This window comes from Vicia villosa, unplaced genomic scaffold (genome assembly GCF_029867415.1).
Source record: "Vicia villosa cultivar HV-30 ecotype Madison, WI unplaced genomic scaffold, Vvil1.0 ctg.000399F_1_1, whole genome shotgun sequence".
Lineage (NCBI taxonomy): Eukaryota > Viridiplantae > Streptophyta > Magnoliopsida > Fabales > Fabaceae > Vicia > Vicia villosa.
In genome coordinates, this window is record NW_026705179.1 from 603338 (window position 1) to 622797 (window position 19460).

At 29.4% G+C, this 19460-nt stretch overlaps 1 protein-coding gene across 2 annotated transcripts; it reads right to left on the reverse strand.

Moving 5' to 3' along the window:
- Positions 1-12649: 12649 nt before the first annotated feature.
- On the reverse strand, positions 12650-16045 carry LOC131627735 (plant cysteine oxidase 5-like). 2 transcript variants are annotated; one of them, XM_058898590.1, is made up of 6 exons: positions 15835-16045; positions 15250-15551; positions 14859-15025; positions 14601-14748; positions 13213-13425; positions 12650-13119 (listed from the first exon to the last, which is right to left on the reverse strand). In XM_058898590.1, the coding sequence occupies exons 2-6, from the start codon at positions 15347-15349 to the stop codon at positions 13001-13003; spliced, it is 747 nt and encodes a 248-aa protein (XP_058754573.1). In that variant the 5' UTR covers positions 15350-15551; positions 15835-16045; the 3' UTR covers positions 12650-13000. The 2 variants fall into 2 exon arrangements, with proteins under 2 accessions (XP_058754573.1, XP_058754571.1); XM_058898588.1 differs by having other exon boundaries at positions 13213-13431; positions 15835-16041.
- Positions 16046-19460: the final 3415 nt, after the last annotated feature.

The following is a 19460-nucleotide window of genomic DNA, read 5'->3' on the forward strand; positions in this document are numbered from 1 at the left end:
TTTTTTTTAGTTAGTAAATCCTATCTCAAGAGATAAAACTTGACATAGTTATAGTTCAAACTTTGATTCTTATGTTATGTTAAGTTTATAGTGTTTATTATCCTTTCGTATGCGATTAAAAAAAAGTGCTAACCACTGCCCTCAGGGCAATGATTAAGCATTCCATAAAAAGAAAATATTTTATAGAAAATTTAATATTTCAATTTTCGAAGCATTAAATACACAGATTACCGAGATAAATTTACTATTTTTAAAGTCTTAGCATTTTTCTTAAGGCACTGGTTAGCATTTCCCTTAAAAAAATAAATTTGTGATGGATATCAATATCATAATAAATTATAATTATTAATATTTATTTTAAGATGTTTAGAGCACAATAAAACATGGTTTATTTTATATTAAAAATTTGAACTACATGTATTTTAAGAAGTATATCCATTATTCACGTATTGATACCGTGTGAGAAGGGATGGATGGATGGAGATTGCAGAGAGAGATAGGAATGGAGATAATGATGGAGGGGACCTATTATTGACGTGACAAAGGAGATAGAGATAACGGATAACTCATGAAATATCAGTCAATTTTTGACTTAGTGATAATGTATTTATTGCTTGTACAATTTTGTGACTCTCATTAACCACACTATTTCAAAACAATTCTTTTAGTTTGTACTTAGGTGCAACATTAAATAATTGACCTTCAATCTTACAATTTAATCTCATATATGAATATTTTAGAAATTTTGATATCCGACTGACTAATTCAAGAGGGATCAATCTCACCGTCCACTAGCAGAGACTCTGTTTAAAATCATAACAAAATTTTGTATAGACTGACCCAACAGAACGATTGATAGCATCTAGCAGGATTCAAACTCAGACCTTGAGAGAAGCACACTCTCAAGACCCAAGCCTCCACCGCTAGGCAAACCCTTGGGGGTTTAAAGATCATTTATGTTGATATCAATAATGTGCTCATGAGTTATTTTTAGGGATGACAAACGAACATGTCCATTCCGCAAAAGCCTATAAAAAGTGAGACCGGGTGAGCATAATTAAAGATGCGGATCTAAAATTTTAACCTGCTTGGCACAAAGTGCAAGTAATGTAGGACGGGCTAGCGAACACTACACCTTTTAAATTAAAAAATGCATACTAATATGTTAATAATCGCCTGCGCAAAAGTCCTAAAAAATGACAGTGCAGAGCAGACACATTAGAGAATGAAGGTCTAAACTCTTGGCTGCACCGCACTAAAGTGCAAGCTAAACGAGCATGTCCAACGGGTTGGACACGTTTTGCTACCCCTAGTTGCTTTTGCCATTAAACATAGCCAGAGAGGATGGTTTTAAATTGTCTAGGACATGTGAATCCCAAATATAAATATCTACTTTTAAAGATTGAGGATCCATAGAGTCTTCCTGATTGTTAACCATTTGTTGTAGTTATTGTTGTAGATCCCTCATATTGTCTGGTAATGTCTCGTTCTAGCGACGTCTTCCTAGTGATGAGCATCTCCGCCATGGCAGCTTGGTCACCGTCACTAATAACTGGCTCGCCCTGACCATTAAGGGAGCATAAATGGGTTAATGTTTGGATTTGTGTGTGCACGTTGGATACACTAGTTCATAAATCTACTGGTGTTAGGCCAGTAAGAGTCGCAATGTCACTTTAGGTATAAGTCACATGAAAAGAATATGTCTCTTTAATGTTATGTGATTGTACATGTTTATAAGGTATCCTTTGCTCTAAGCCTTTTATGACTGATGTATTGGTCATTATGGTACTTTCATCTTGTTTGGCTGAAGGCAAAAAAGAAAATTAAGTCACACGCTTTTTTGTTTGACCTCAGCGATTTAAGCCTATATAACGTCTTAAATGCCTTATTTACATGTATGAAGAATGTTTGATCAGAAATAAGTTATATTAACTTGGGTCGGCCTGCTCGACCTGCCCCATTAGAAATTATACGACTTGATTCTATCCCACGTATGAATTAAGCTAGGGCGGTTTATGTTATGTTCTAGTTCTGATTCGGCCTAAATCGTTGGAGAAACTAAAATGTACACAATTCCTAAAGCATGAGACATGTAGTGGTGAGATGCTTTTGGAAGAGACCAGAATGTACAAAACCAAATTGACTAAATTTTTTTTTTAACTATCAAACATGTCTTGCTTTGATACCATTTGTTGGAATTAAATCAATAACGATTAATCACATATGTAATATATACTTTAAAGTAAAAATCAAATAATTATGTAAACATGTATTTAATTAAAAGACCGACAAGTTGATCTTTAGGAATACATGAATCCATCGAGAAAAGTTTTTTTTGGCAACAATCCTAAAACAAAAAGGCTTAGAGGCGAGTAACATGCTTTCAATGATTTGTGTGGTTTTTCCTCAATCGGTAAATCTAATGTTTTTTTTAATCCTTTTCAGATAGAGAGAAAAATGATTTACTTATGTACACTATATTTGTGAGTATAGTCTATATATATGATGATGACTAATTAGAGTTCTTATTATTTTAAAATGAATTATTCTAACATCTACTCATATTTGAGTGCACTAATTTATTAATTAATTTCTAAATAAAAATTAAATAAATTTTTTAAACTTCGACAACTTAATTAAGATTCATAATTTAATAATTAGTAGTTGACAGAATGTATATTTTCTCCTCACTTCATTTAAATAGAGTCTAAGACAAACTGTCTTCAAGTTTAAGAAAAAACACAAATATTTCTACTCTGTATTTTGTTTCAAATAATATAATGATCCATATATTCGTAGTATCTTTAATATATGAGTCTTGCTAACCAGTGCCCTCAGGATAATGGTTAGGCATTCCAAAAAAGGAAAATATTTTATAGAAAATTTAATATTTCAATTTCCAAGATAATAAATATGCATATTACTGAGATAAATTTACTATTTTAAAGTATTAACCATTGTCCTAAGAGCACTGATTATATTTCTCTTAATATATTTATACGCCGTAGATCCTAAGAGTTATGTTTGTTTTAGATCAATTAAATATATTAATTTGACTATTAACTTTTTTGTAATATACTCCCTCCGTTTTTTATTATAAGTAGTTTTGGAAAAAAAATTGTATTTTAATATAAGTCGCTTTACAATTCCAATGAATAATTAATACTATGTTTCCTATTATATCCTTAAATATTTATTATTCTCTTTCCTTTCAATTATATAAATTTATCTTCCACATATCATTAATAAAGGATAATCTTGTAAAAACCTTTATAATTTCTCATTTTCATACAACAATTATTATTTTTCTTAATCTGTGTGAAAAGTCTAAAACGACTTATAATAAAAAACGGAGGGAGTAGTATTTAAGAAAGTAAGTCTTGTATGATTAATTTTAAATTATTAATTCGTATGTAAATAAAGTTAATTAATTATTTAAAACACAGGGAAGATTTTGTCCTCTCATGTGCATAAGTGTTAAGATTGCTCATTATAATTTATAATAATCTCTATATTGGAAACATTCACAGAATTAGGCCATATTGTTTTGTTATTTCATAGATGAAGGGTGTGTTTGGATTGGCGGTGGACAGAATTGATTCTATTAGAATTGAGTTTGGTAGAATTGATTCTAGCAGAATTGAGTTTAACAAAATTGATTTATGTTTGGATACATTTTTGTAAAAGTGAGTTGAATAATAAATTACAGTGTAAAAATCATCCAGAATCAATTCTGGAGGCAGAAGCTACAAATTCTAGCTTCAGGTAGAATCAATTCTGGAGACAGAATCAATTCTACTTTTATCAAACCAAACATCTTAAAATCACCCAGAATTGATTCTACACCTCTAGAATTGCTTTTGGCCTTTTCAAAAGCCAAACCAAACATGCACGAAGACGTCAAACCTAGCTAGCTTTTATACATCAACAATCTACCAATAAAATAGTAGTATAAGATTGAGCACTTGTATGTAGGTGTAATATATAACAGCTAGCACATATTTTAATTTCAAATTGCCAAGTTACAATCACTTGTTTGTTTATTTTGGCAAATAAACAATGAAAGCAAAATTTGAATATATTTTAATAAATTTTTGTAATAAAAATATTTGAAATTGTTCACGTAAAATTATCTTAAAATATATTAATGGGTTAATACGTATTCTCCCCTTGTCATATGAACGCTTATTGAAAAAGCCCATGTAAAAAGAAGAAGTTGTATGAATTACTCTAACATTTGAAAATTCTTTATTTCTTTAATTTTTAATTTTTTTTATTGACTTGGATGGAAGATCAAAAATTGTTGGGGTCAGAGTTAAGCCCACACCATTTCCTCTACAATTCCAACACCTACCCACTAGGTTGGATGTTTTCCTTTCTGTTATCAATGTATTGAATGGTATTAATAGCATACTTCCTTTATATTTATAATTTCAATATATTATTGCATGATATTTATAATATATTTGAAATATTGATAAAATATTTATAATATATTTAAAATATTGAAATATTCAATATTTAAAATATTGAAATTAAATATATTTAAGTATCTTTAAATATTTTAATTTACAAATATTGAAATTAAATATATTTAAATATCTTTAAATATTTTAATTTACAAATATTGATATTAAATATATTTAAATATTTAAATATTTTACTATTTAATATTTTATTTAAATATTTAATTATATTTCAACATTTTATTTATTTATTTAAATATACTCAACTTATTTAAATATTTAAAATATTAAAATATTGAATGATAAAATATTTAAATATATATATATACGTGATATCCACATCCTTTCTTTTAAGACTTCAACGCCTATCCACTAGAGAAAATGTTTTCTTTTATGTTATCAACGCGTTGAATGGTATTAATAACATACTTCCTTTGTATTCACAATTCCAATATATTATTATGTTATATATATTTATAATATGTTTATAATTAATTTAAAATATTTAAATATTTATAATATTGAAATTAAATGCATTTAAATATATTTTAATATTTTAATATTTTAATGTAAAAACTTTAAAATTAAATATATTTAAATACTTAAATATTTTAATATTCAATATTTTAATATTCAATATTTAAATATATTAAAATATATTTATATATTTTAATATTAAATATTTAAATATATTTAAATATATTTAAATATTTTAATATTTAAATATATTTCAATATTTTAAATATTTAAATATTCAATATTTAAATATATTTCAATATTTTAAATAATTAAATATTCAATATTTCAATATATTTGAATATTTAAAATATATTAAAATATATTCAATTTAGAATATATTTTTAATATATATATATATATATATATATATATATATATATATATATATATATATATATATATATTTATATATATATAAATATTGAAATTAAATATATTTAAATATTTTAATATTCAAATATTGAAATTAAATATATTTAAATATTTTAATATTTAAATATTGAAATTAAATATATTTAAATATTTTAATATTCAAATATTGTATTATATTATATTATATATATATATATTATATTATTATAATATATATATATATATATATATATATATATATATATATATATATATATATATATATATAAATAATATATATATATATTATTTATTATAAATAATATATATATATATATATATATATAAATAATATATATATATATATATATATATATTGTAATATATATATATATATATAGATAATATATATATATATATATATATATATATATATATATATATATATATATATTACAATATATATATATATATATATATATATATATATATATATATATATATATATATATATATATATATATATATATATATATATATATATATATATATATATATAGATAGATAGATATAGATTATAGGGGAATTTATAGAATTTTTTTAAGGGAGGTTTTTCAAAAAATGCCTATATGATAGGGGGAGTATACGTATTAATCCTATATTAATTAATATGTGTAAGACTATTAAATTTTTTGTTGACATTTAATAATTTATAAATTATTTTTTACAAAAGTATAAAAATCAGGTATTTAAAATATTTTTACTGATTAATTATATGAGGTAAATTTAGTATTCTTCTTATAATTTTATAAGCCCCAACAGCAACACCACACAAGTGCACACAAGAAAGAAACACGGGCCTAAGAAGGTAAAAGGGCAGTGATTGATAAAATTGGACCAAACAATTCTCCCATTAAGGGTGTAAAGAGAAACCAATTTTTAGAATGTTCTCTCAATCAACTGCATAAAACATCAATATGATATTTTTATAGATTTTGAGCTCTTAGAATTTGGATTTAGTATGACTTATTCATACAAAATTAACTTGTAAAGTATTGTTGTCATTTGCACATATGTATTCGGATCATATATTGTGTTATGTGTACTCTTAACACATTTTCTTACTCGGTGCCAAATATTTTATTTCATATACCATATTTTTGAACAAATTTGGTATAAACGCGCAGGATTATACTAGATTTGTTAATATATGGGTTTATACTAAATTTATTAGTATATTTGATGTAAATGCATTGGTTTATACCGAATTTATTAATATATTTGGTGTAAATGAATTGTTTTTTTTCATATTTATTAATATATCCAATGTAAATACGCATAACACCATATAGTTGTGAAAATCTAGTAATTGTAGGGATGACACATGATTTTTACAAAATTTGGTAGGTAACATTTCTTTTAATTGTTTGATTTTTTTTTATTTTTAGCGAGACGAAGAGGAAGAGATGGTATCATCATACCTAGATTGAGTGACAAACCTATTAGTGTTGTTGTAGAGAGCCATGACGGGGACGGTGAAGATGATGGTGATGGTCATTTGTGGACTAGGACAGGTAGAGTAGCTTTCACTGGTTCTCACTATATAAGGATCGAAAAGACTCGCAAACCACATATTACTCGTCCTAGAAGAGATAGAGTTTGACACTCCAAAGGCGACGATGAAGAGGCACATGCTTATGTGCTTGATAAAGTTGATACAAATGACGATCATGATGGGCATGCACAGGAGGGGTTCCGTAGAGGGCCTTCCGACCTTACTTTACTGATAAGGTATGTCGGTCATATTTTTGTTAGATTATGGCAAAGATGTATCAATATTTCAATTTAAGTTAAATTTACATTTTAATGGTTAATTGAAATTAAATTATGGTTTGTGATTTAATTGTTACAAGAAAACATCTCATTGAAGGTATCTACTCATGGCTGAAGCTAAATAATTTTTTGGTAGTGCAGTTGTCGGAGAAGGTTATGAGATTCGTAGTTGTTATTGATCTACTTCTGTTGGCGGATTATTCACTCACGGTCCTTAACAATCCATTGTTATCTTTTCTTGTTGATCTATGGTATAATAAGACAAATACATTTCATCTTTCATTTGGTGAGATGAAGATTACCATGGAAGGTATCTCCAACCTATTCTATCTCCCACTTGCAAGTAACTTTTTCACCCCTCTGTTGATGAGCGTCGAGATTGCAACTATGAATGTAGAGACATGCTTGGGGTTATACAAAGGGATCATATTGGAGGAATTTAGATTTAATTGGGGTGCTCATGTCGTCTCTCTTGGCTTTGGGAGACTTATGTGTCATTGGTGGAGCATTTTATGTACCAGGAGGCTGTTAGGGTATACATGTTGTTTCTCGTTAGATGCACTATTTTGACATATATGTCACATCTATACATTTATGCGAGGTACGTAGCACTTTTTATTTCCTTAGATTTCATAGTTGAGCACGGGGTTATGCTTCTATGACGTTACTCTATCATGTTGTTGGAAAGACGACTACATTTGAGACAAGGCAACTTATTTGTTATATTACCTTATTTTAGGTGTAAATAGTTATTATGTTTTATTGGAAAATATTTATTATGTTTAATATTTTATGTTTACATTGTATCTTTTACTACAGTGTTGGATATACGAGTATTTCCCGTCTATTTGTCACAGACGTGATCAGGATTTTATCCCAGATTCCACCCATAAACCATAAGATGAGGCTCCAAGCATGCAAACGGCTTTCATAACTATAAATGACGAATCAAAACTAAACGGTCACCAATTCTAGTAGTGTTCCGTCATTTATTCAGCATGAATCTGCGAAAATTGGTAACACTTTGTCTTATCTTTTATTGTTTTTCAAGTTATTATTGTGTTTCGTATTTCCATTCGCGTGTTAGTGTTTTTAGTGGTTTATCACTTTTTGTCGCATTTTATGCATTTCCGTGATAGTTCTACATGTTTGCAGGTCCAGCCAAAAACCCGAAGGATTGATGCGAGAAGAATCGGGTCTCGAAGGTTTGATAAAGTGGTTTTTGAGCAACACAGAGGCCTGAGACGGGTGCCCGTGTCACCTGACATGGATGCCCGTGTCACCTGACACGGCCCGTGTCAGTAGAAGGCTGAAGAGGAGTCTTGAGGGTTGTTGGAAATTTGACAGAGGGTTGACACGGGTGCCCGTGTCAGCTGACACAGCCCGTGTCAGCAAGTCTGGGAGAAATAGTTGTAAACGCCCAAGTCAGGGAGCCAACACGGGTGCCCGTGTCAGCTAACACGACCCGTGTTGGCCAGCACGCTGTTTTTGCTGAGTTTTCGTGACTTGTTATGTTTGTGATCCCGGAGGGAAATTTTGGTATTTGCTACAACTTTAAGTGATCTGAGGCTATTTGGGCTACTTTTGGAGAAAGAGAAAAACACTTTTTGACATATGAAAGAATTACAGAAGAGGAATAGAGCTCTCAAGGGTTTCGGGGAACGGAGATTTTCAAGAGCAATCGCGATTGAAGATCAAAGTAATCCTAATTTCTTGTAATGTTTAACCTTCTATCTGTATTTGTCTTGAATATTATGAGCGGCTAAATCTCCCAATGCTAGGGGGTGTCCCTGAATTGCTATTGTAATGAACCTAACTTTCTTTATGTTATGAAATCATTATGTGTGTGAACTTATTTGATTGTGCAAAATGCTTAATGCTTTATCTATCGGACCAATAGATTTTGATTTACGGTTAAGGTTTAGGTCAGACAAACCGCCTTATCGTGGTTTTCACAATAATATTACGGTTGTTATTGCTTAGGAATGAGGATTCTCCGCAGTAACCGTAATAATCTTGATAAATTATATGGTGGTTGATAACTTCTTGAATTGCTAAGGAATTAGGATACAAGACATGTATCAAAAGGTTTTCCGCTAAGGATTTAGGGAAGATAACTCTTGAGATTCGGTAATAGTTCATGTACACTGATATTTCATAATTAAGGATTAACAGTAGTTGCAAGGCAATTCATACACCTTGCCCTGTCATAATTTCTCATACTGTTTCAAAGTCACTTTTACGCTTTCCTTTAATTTGTTATCATTAATCGTTATTTCACAACAATCAACAAAACCCCTGTGTTCTTTTGTTTAATTGAATCATTAAAATAACTTATATTTCCTACGCACACCTCGAGATCGATACTGGGGAGCACTCCCTTTTATTACTACATCGATAAAAATAGTACACTTGCTGTTTTTCTGATCAGAAACTCTAAGCCTAGATGTTGTCATCTGGACACCGTACACTAACCATATAGTGCATCGGAAGTTCTGATCACATTACACTATTTTTCAGATTATCTATGATAGGAAAGTATTGTTAATTCTTATTTACCTGAGATGTATCTCCGCCAGTTTGGCTACGTCCAAGGAACACATAGACCAATCTCTATTGTACCATATATCGTTAATGGATGATTTCATGCTAACATGGTGAATAATGCCAATGCGATTAGATAAAATGCATTGACTTTGTCTTTTCTTTTATATTGTTTGGATGGTTACTTACGATAGTACTATAGAGTATCACACCCTCTCATCATCCCCCGACTTAACAGAACCTACAGATGTTGGACCTTCGTTTAAGGAGGACATTCATATGACATTTAATTGCCTCCTCAACCACCTGGTAAGACGGGTTGACATCGGAAGCATATGATAACTCTTCTTTCTAATAACCTTATGGGTTTGGTAAACCCAGATGGAGATGTTTATGCTTTGCCATCGTAGATATCACACATTACTCGTGGTGGACCAATTTAAATTTTTTTATAAGTGTTAGTGATTGGTTTGGAGTTTATTTGTTGCCTTTATGACATTATTTGTTGTTGTGTGGCTTTATTTGGTGTTGTTGTATGACTTTACCTGGCGTTGTTGTAATTAAAATATCATTACATAGCATAACATGACATATCATAACTTAGTATGGTGACGAATGTAAAATCTTCTAGACCTCTATTCATCTTAAATTCATTCATTTAAGACATTTAAACAAAAGAAACATAGCCATCGAATTTATGGTTAAACAAAAAAAAAAAACAAGGCCACCAGATTTATGAAGAAGGAGAAAAAATCCATTACAAAATTTGCACTGGATACATGGTATAAAATCATTATTTTCCCTTTTAATATTAAGTGTTTCTACCAGATAGTTACTTATACTACCCGATTTTTATTTTTAATTGGCTTTTTAAAAATGTAAATTATTAGAGGGTCATAATCGGCATTTTGAACATATGTAGGGATGTCGTGTTCAAATGTATGGGTTCCAAGTATAATTCTTGAATATAAATGGCAAGTGGTCTAATTGAAAAAAATCTGAATAGTAGATAATTCAACGGATTTTGAACTAGACTCAGAAATTATCTTAGTAATTGAGCTAGAGTTAACTCAACCTTATAAAAACTTATACCATGAGAATTATCCCAACTTATAACCAAATGTTAAAACTACATAGTAGTATTCTGTATAGTATCTGATATAAAGTATTAACATAAACATATTTGGAGGTGGATTAAGAAACTCCCTTAAAGCCAAGTCATGACTCATATTCCACTTGAAGTCTTCAAACTCCACATATTTGAAGGTGGATTAAGAACTCCCTTAAAGCCAAGTCATGACTCTTATTCCACTTGAAGTCTTCAAACTCCATTCCTCCATGCCAAATCTAGACCATTCGGAGATGACATTTTTCAATCCACCCCCTACAAAAAGAGGGTTTAAGAAAGCATGTTTGTAGCTGTGTATATTATCTAAAAATACATATCAAAAGCAAATTTTTGGAAGGTATTTTAACAAATTTAAAAGGCCTTTTCAATCACCAAATCATCAATCAACTTTGTGTTGATCTGATTTTGAATGGACAATCACATGTTTTAGTAGCACTTTGTGTTTCATTATCTACCTCCTTATATTTTCTACATTTATCACAATCAAAGATTAACTTGTCGCTTCTTCCTCTCTTTCTTATTTCGGTATTTAAACGAGTAATGTTAACAATCATTTTATGTCTGATTCTAACCTCCTTAATCCACCTTATCACTTCTTCTCGTGTATCAAATTTTTATACTTGAGAATGCATTAATGATATCTACACTTATATGGTTTTTATTGCATATATGTAAAGGAATCTCCATATCTATGAAACATAATAAAAAAAAGTTGAAAAAAATGCATACCATATAACTTATAGGTTAGTTATTTGGGGAACAAACATGACAATAACTAGGACACTTATAACCAAGTTATTCTGTGAATATTATAATACCAAATAACTATGATGTAAGTTATCTAGTGAAAAAATTATTATATCGGAATACTTGAAAGCAAGTTATCAGGTGAAGGAAAACTATGTACAAGAAGTCTTTAAACACACTTATCTGATTCACTTGTGTAGGGGTGCATATTCTCAAGCTTTCGAAAAAGTTAATAAGGATGGTAAAAATTGAATGGTAAATTATTTAATATGTTAAAAAGATAAAATTGAAATATTTTAAAAATTGTAGGGGGTGAGGGGATAACTGTAGAGGTATGAGGTAAAGTTTCACTTGTAAAGTGAGGATTGTGCTCATTTATAAACATATATTGAGATCATTTATTGTCAGATGTGGACTCTTAACACATTTTTTACGCCCAACACTATTAAGTTTGATTTTATAAATATAAATGATGAGTTGTCCAATAGAAAAACTTAATCATAGACTCTGAAATTATCTTAGAATTTAAATTAGACTTAATCAATCTTATAAAACTGATACGATGAGGATTATCCCGACTTATAAGTTGATATTCGTAGTATATATTTTTTGACATAAACAACTAACATAAACATATATAGGTGGATTCAGAAACTCCCTTAAAACCAAGCCATGACTCACATTCCACTCGAAGCCTTCAAACTTCATTCCTCCATGCTAATCTCGATCATTAAGAGTTGATATTTTTAAATCCACCCCTTAAAAAAGAGAGGAGTTTACTAAATTAAATTTCTGATAATGTATTTTAACAAACTTAAGAGTCCTCTCCAATGACCAAACCATCAATCAGTGTTACATTTCAATTTCATCCAAGTGAGTTAATATTTCAAAAACTTAATCTTATTGTAATCATTTTTTAAAATATTTCTAATTTTTATGAATGTTTGCCAAGAAATTTAACCAACTCTTAATGGACACACTGCCCCCAACAAATCATCAAAGTATCATGAATTTGCATCAACAAGAGTTATGGAACTCTATTCATCATAATGTATTCAAATAAGAACAAGCATAATCCATTCAAATAACTCATAATAATCCACATGTCTAAAGAAGACATTAACATCATCACCAAAGATAACCAACCATGTTGCAGCCATAATTTATCATAGTCTGTACAATTAATTAACAGCCATACCAAACAGATAATCAATTATTTTCCAAAACATTCCATCATAAATTAATTATAATAATAATAATAATAATCCCATCAAATATAGTTTCTAGTCAAGCCTGACTAATATCGTATAAGAACAAATAAGCCGTCTCCTTCATCGTCATCATCGTATAAGAACAAATAAGCCGTCTCCTTCATCGTCATCATCGTATAAGAACAAATAAGTCGTCTACTTCATCGCCGAATAATAGGACCTTTGTATTGCCCCTTCCCGATAACCAGATCGTTGGGCGGTGGAACCACTTCTAACCAGGTGATTTCAGATGGATTCATTCCCCGCAGCTCCTCAAGCACTACATTTTTTCAACAATATACAATGTAAGAAAATAAAATCGCACGTTAGAAACATGTGTAGAAAGCTTAAGCCAGAAGGAAGAGACAAGTACCTGGAAGATCTGTCTTTGGCGTCTTGTGGTAATAAGAGCAGTTTCTTCCGTTTTCTTCTTCTTCTAACGAGTAAGGAGGAGAAAGAATGTCGAAGAGAGCGCAAGGGGTTACGGCCTTGAAGCAATGGAGGTTGCCACCCCTATTTGGATGAAGAATTGTTGTGTCGCATGGAGCAGTCATCTGACAATCTCTGACGTGTTTTGCTGGTCTCGCTGCAGCTGTAAACAAATCTTGAATTTCATTTTCTCTAGTTTAGGGAAATGTTTGAGAATATAAAATTGTATTATGAACTTCCATATTGAAGCTACACTGAAGATCAGTACAATGATTATCAGCGAAAAACTAAAGAGCCGGCATATTAAGTTAACGTGCATCAATATGGAAGTTCATAATCCTCCGTTTTCCGAAAATCATAAATACGTCAATGTTTTCATGCATAGTAAAAGCACAAAACAACACCTACTACTGGAAGCAAGTATTTGAGGAAAATATATCTTGTCACAGCAGACCTATTGTCGTGCACCTGTGTGCTATCACTAACGTAGTTAGCCATATCGGTGGCTATTAAATCAAGATCGGACAGTTCAAAATGTTCGAACGTGAAATATGGATTGTCCTATCTTTATCCAATGGCCACTGACATGGCTGACTACGTGAGTGTCACAGAATTGTGGCTGAGCACAACCTAAATATCCTTTCACCGCCTATATTAGCCTTTTTAAGGGGTTTACACTCGATATGTTCTCTTTTTTGACTATGCTCTTAACTCCACTCTTACTCTAAGTGTAACTCGGGCATTAGAGTGTCTTTATAGCTATCCACTTTTCTCTCAAATCGGTTGGCCGTCATTGCCAATCACATGAAGGTGTCCAACCTCATCCAGCAGTCTCAAAAATTCTAGAAACTATTGTATGAGATAGAAAGATGTTGAATTTATAGGCTCATAGCGCTAAATGTCAAACTCGTCAAAGCAAAATCAATATGTGAAATACGGGGAAGACAAGTTCATGCCTGACATTTACACACTCCACTCAAACCATAGCATATTATGAACATGTCTTCTAATAGATATTGATTTCAACGAAAAATACAGAGCAGAAAACCAGTTGCAGACATCCTAAACGATTAGGCATGAGACTTAAGAAACTTTCATCCTCTATGAATGTAAATTTCAAGTCAAAGATTAACTCTCAAAGAGATTCACAAACAGGTTTTGACCATTTTGCTTCAAAATATTTCAGAAAAAGGACTAAATCTTGCTCAACTCCACTTGTTCACAATTTCTTACAATGTCAACGATTGCAGCGTAGCCGCATTTGCAATTGCAAACAGTTGTTATAGTAAAGACAGAATCATAATCATAAATAAAAACAATAACGAGTGTCACCTTGAGATAGATCATTGGACTCCGGCAAGTCAACCCAATCAAACGCTTTCACAAGCAACGAACCGTAGAGAACCTTGCTTAAAACTGTCATTCTAGGATGATCGTGAAGCGGAATTAACGAACCAGGAGACATACAGAATATTCCAATCTACAAAATATAAATTTCACCTTCAACCCAAGCAAGAATCTATCCAAGTAGAGTAACGAAAAGTAAACAGTTACAAACTGCAGAACACAGAAAAAAATCGAAATCCTTACCGAGAATTTGTCACACTCATGAAGGTGAATGTACTTAATCGGCGGTTCAGGTTCATGAGGAGTTTCATCTCTCCCCTTTCTCCCATTACGACCATTCATAGAACTTCTCCAACCTCGCGCCAGGTTCGCCTCATGTTCAAGACCGACATGGGAAGGCTTCAACCCATCTACCATAGCAATGCACATTACAAAAAGGCTAATCAACACAAAAACACACCCTTCACCGTAATAATAAACACACTACATATACTAAACACGCATGTATCTCAAATCAAACACTACATTATACAAAGTTCAAGGAAATTTCAAATAATTCACAGAATCATTCATCAAATGCAATCATAAAATTCTACAATTTCATCGGAAAAAAACAACAAAGATCGAATTGTACCTAACACGGCTCGGACTTTTTCGAGAGCTTCTTCTGAAATAGGCCCCTCAGTAGACAAAGAAGCCTTGCAGACATCATACAATTTCTGAATATATGGCATTGTGATAAATGATTCTCAAACAATCAATGCAGTATCTAGGTTTTCAGTTTTTGTTAGAATCCAATTAACCAACCAAACTTGAATCCAAAATATAACTTTTTTCGGTTTAAATTCAATCAAAACAGCAACAGAAACCGCTTCCTTTCTACGCAACAAAACCTTTGCATGACAAATTCATCAACTCAAATCCAATCAACTGTATCTGCAAGCATCATAAACAGATAAAATTCACAACACAAATCAGAAATTCAATCAACTTCAAACCATATAAAACTTAACAAGTTCTTAACTTTATCAACACCATCATACAAAAAAATTTAAAAAATTCAATCTTTAAATTAAAAAACAAATTTTTTCTCGTTGTGAATCATTAATCAATAGCCCACAAAGTTTCATATATTGAAAACCAAACATCATTAAACAAAACGAATGAAAAAACAGATTTTTAAGGAAATATTAAAGTGGGGTGAAGAAAAGTGTGATACATGAAACATTGCTTGGTGTGTTGTGTTGGTCAGGACATAATTGAAGTTGGGGGTGAAGAAGGGAGCAGAGATACGAGAAGAGAACAAGATACAGTGGAACCAAACCAGAGACAGACAACAAAAGACACTCCCAAAGTTCAACAAAACCTGATGTCGCTTTTAGAATGACCCTTTGTTTGGAATAACCCTTTTAAAGAAGCAAAAGATAGAGAGAGAAAATGATGAAAAATATAGAAAAAGAAAAGAAAAAAATCAGATATTTTACTCGTGATATGTACGTTTGAGAGAAGCAGAAAACAAAAAATGTATGCGTCGTTTGGGGAAAGATGCTTTTCATTTTGATCTTTCACATGATTTCTCAAATTATAAAATTCACAATATTATTACATATTTAATTTTTTTTCTATTTTTTATTGTTAATAATCCTCTCCTTTATTACTTTTATATAGTATAAACAAAAAGTAACTTTCTATGTAAATGAGTCAAATTTTGAAAGAAAATATTTTTTGCAATTTTGATTTATTTTTTTATTTTATGAATTTAAAGTAAATGTACTTTTTGACCAAAAAAAAAGTATATTTGGTTTAAATTACTTTTATGAGAGCATTTCCATATTTCCAATAAAATACCATAGAAGTTTCTCAACAATACAACGTTGTTTTTAGTGTGGCACATGGTTTTTTGGATTAAATTAGAAGGTTTTATTTATAGGATTAAATATAAATCTTATTTAGTTAAAAGTTGAAGAAAAAAGTGGAAATAGAAGAGAGAAATTATATTTATGAATTAAGTAATTTGTGGATGAAATCTTTTGCTGAATTGAAAACTTTGTCGCTAGCATAAAATTAAGTTAAGATAGGAGAATCTATTTATTTAATGACATTCAATAAGAATCTATTACAATACTTTAATGTTATCTCACTCTTATAATTGCATTTTAAAATTAACTATAAGAATTTCTAGACTAATGATTTTTGAATCGGAATAAGTGTTGCCTTATGTATATATGTATATATATATAACGTTTCCTTTTACTTTTTTACAATATTATTAATTTTAATACTATTAATTAGCTCATTTCAATTCACTCACTACAAATAAGAGGGCATAAATTTAAGTAATTCTATTTTATTTTGTATTTATAACTAGTAACAAACTCGTGCGTTCATACGGGTTCTGGTACGGAACGCGCATTTATTTTAGATATATATTTTTTTAATAGAAAAATGTATGGTACTCGTGAAAAAATAATAATTGAATGTATAGAAAAATATCTAGTACCCATGAAAAAATAATAATTGAATGTATAGAGAAATGTCTGGTAGCCGTAGAAAAATAATAATTGAATGTATAGAAAAAGGTTTGGTACCCATGAAAAAATGATAATTGAATGTATATAAAAATGTCTGGTACCCATGAAAAAATAATAATTGAATGTATAGAAAAATATCTGGTACCCATGAAAAAATAATAATTGAATGTATAGAAAAATGTTTGGTACCCGTGAAAAAATAATAATTGAATGTATAAAAAAATGTCTGGTACCTATGAAAAAATAATAATTGAATGTATAAAAAATGTTCGGTATCCGTGAAAAAATAATAATTGAATGTATAGAAAAATGTCTGGTACCCCTAAAAACAAAATAATTGAATGTATAGAAAAATGTCAGGTACTCTTGAAATAAATTATAATTGAATGTATAGAAAAATGTTTGACACCCGTAAAAAAATAATAATTGAATGTATAGAAAAATGTCTGGTACCCGTAAAAACATTTAGATCAATAAGATTTTTTATACAAAATATAATTTTGTTATTAAATATTTTATTAAAGATGTTAGATGAGTTGTTAGATATGTAAACAAAAAGTGGTGATTTAAAAGTCCAAATGCCTCAAGATAGTACCACACAATAAACAAAAAATTTTAGTAATGGAATATGGAAATAGTGAATGAGAAATAGCATAATGTGAAACAAATAATGGTAAAGAATAACAAAAAGGAAATCTAAAATATAAACCATATTAAATTTTAAAAGAAATAAACAAAATAATGACATATTTTTAGTATTTTTTATATGAAAAATAAAATCTAATTCTATTTTATATATATATATATATATATATATATATATATATATATATATATATATATATATATATATATATATATATATATATATATATATATATATATATATATATATATATATAAATATATATATATATATATAAATATATATATATATATATATATATATATATATATATATATATATATTTGTATTTTGTGAATTAAATAAAAATTAATTAAACTCTAATAATTTTTTTTTGGATTTTTGTGATTAAATACTTTTTTTTCGAACAAGAATAAATATCTTAATAATCAAATTGAGTGAAAGTAAATGGTCCACTAATATAAAATATATTTTTTGTATTTATTAAATTAATAACAATCAATTAATAAAATAATACAAACTAAATAAGGACAATTGAATAAAGTAGACTAAACTACATAAAAATAAGATAAGTTAAGATAAAATCCATAGAAGTGCAATTATCAATATGATCCAAATTAAAAGTAATTAATTTGAATTAAATTATAATCGAAAGTAAAAACTACATGAAAGTGGTGATTGGAAAGAAAGAGTGTGAAGTTGGAAAAAAAGATGTGGTTACCAAGACCAAAACCAAAAAGCCACTTTATGAGTTGATTAAAAAAGATTAGAAACAAAACAATAAGAAAATGAGTGGAGAACAAAACAATTGAAATCTAGATGGAGAAGATATTCACTTGTCAAGCTTAGAAGCAATAAGGGCAGTTTGGTATTTTTCAGAACACTGAATTTTCTTATATGATAGATATATTTTCGATAACAAATAATAAATAGAAATAGAAATAGTTTTGAATTTTTTTTAGAGAGAGAGAGTTAGGGGTGTTCATTGATTCGGATAAATCTGAACCAAACTATAGTGTTTGGGTTGGATATTTTTTCAGTTCGGGCAAGAACCGAACCAAACCAATGAAATTCAATGACAATTGATTCGGGCATCAGTTTTTTACTTTTCTACCCGCAAATCCAACTCAAACCAGCCATAATTAATTATCATGAAAATTACTACCAAGCATTCAACTTCAAGACGAAAAAAAGTGAAATGTCGTATATAGACAAGTTATGCTATTTTAATTTGTTATTAGAAAATTGTTAGTGTAATGTGATAATTGAGCATAGAGCTATGAAACACAATCATTATCATACTAACTCAAGTGACTAGTTATAGATTCAAAAGTTTTTATGTTAGATATTTTTGAATCTATTAGGGAAAAATTGCTAGTCTAATATTTATAATTGAACACTCTTAAATAAGTTATTTTTTTCAAATATTTTTGCATTTTTTATCTACCCGATCAATCCAACCCAAACCAACCCGTTGTTTCTTAGTTCGGTTTGGGCTTTATCGCTAAAATTTGCAAATTCAATCCAAACCAATCATTTAATTTTAGTTGGTTTGGGTATCGGATTCTCTCAAAACCAAATAAAACCGGCCCACGAACACCCCTATCCACAGTAAAAAAATAAAGAGTTTTGGAACACATTGGAAATTCTCTAAATTTGAAGAATTGG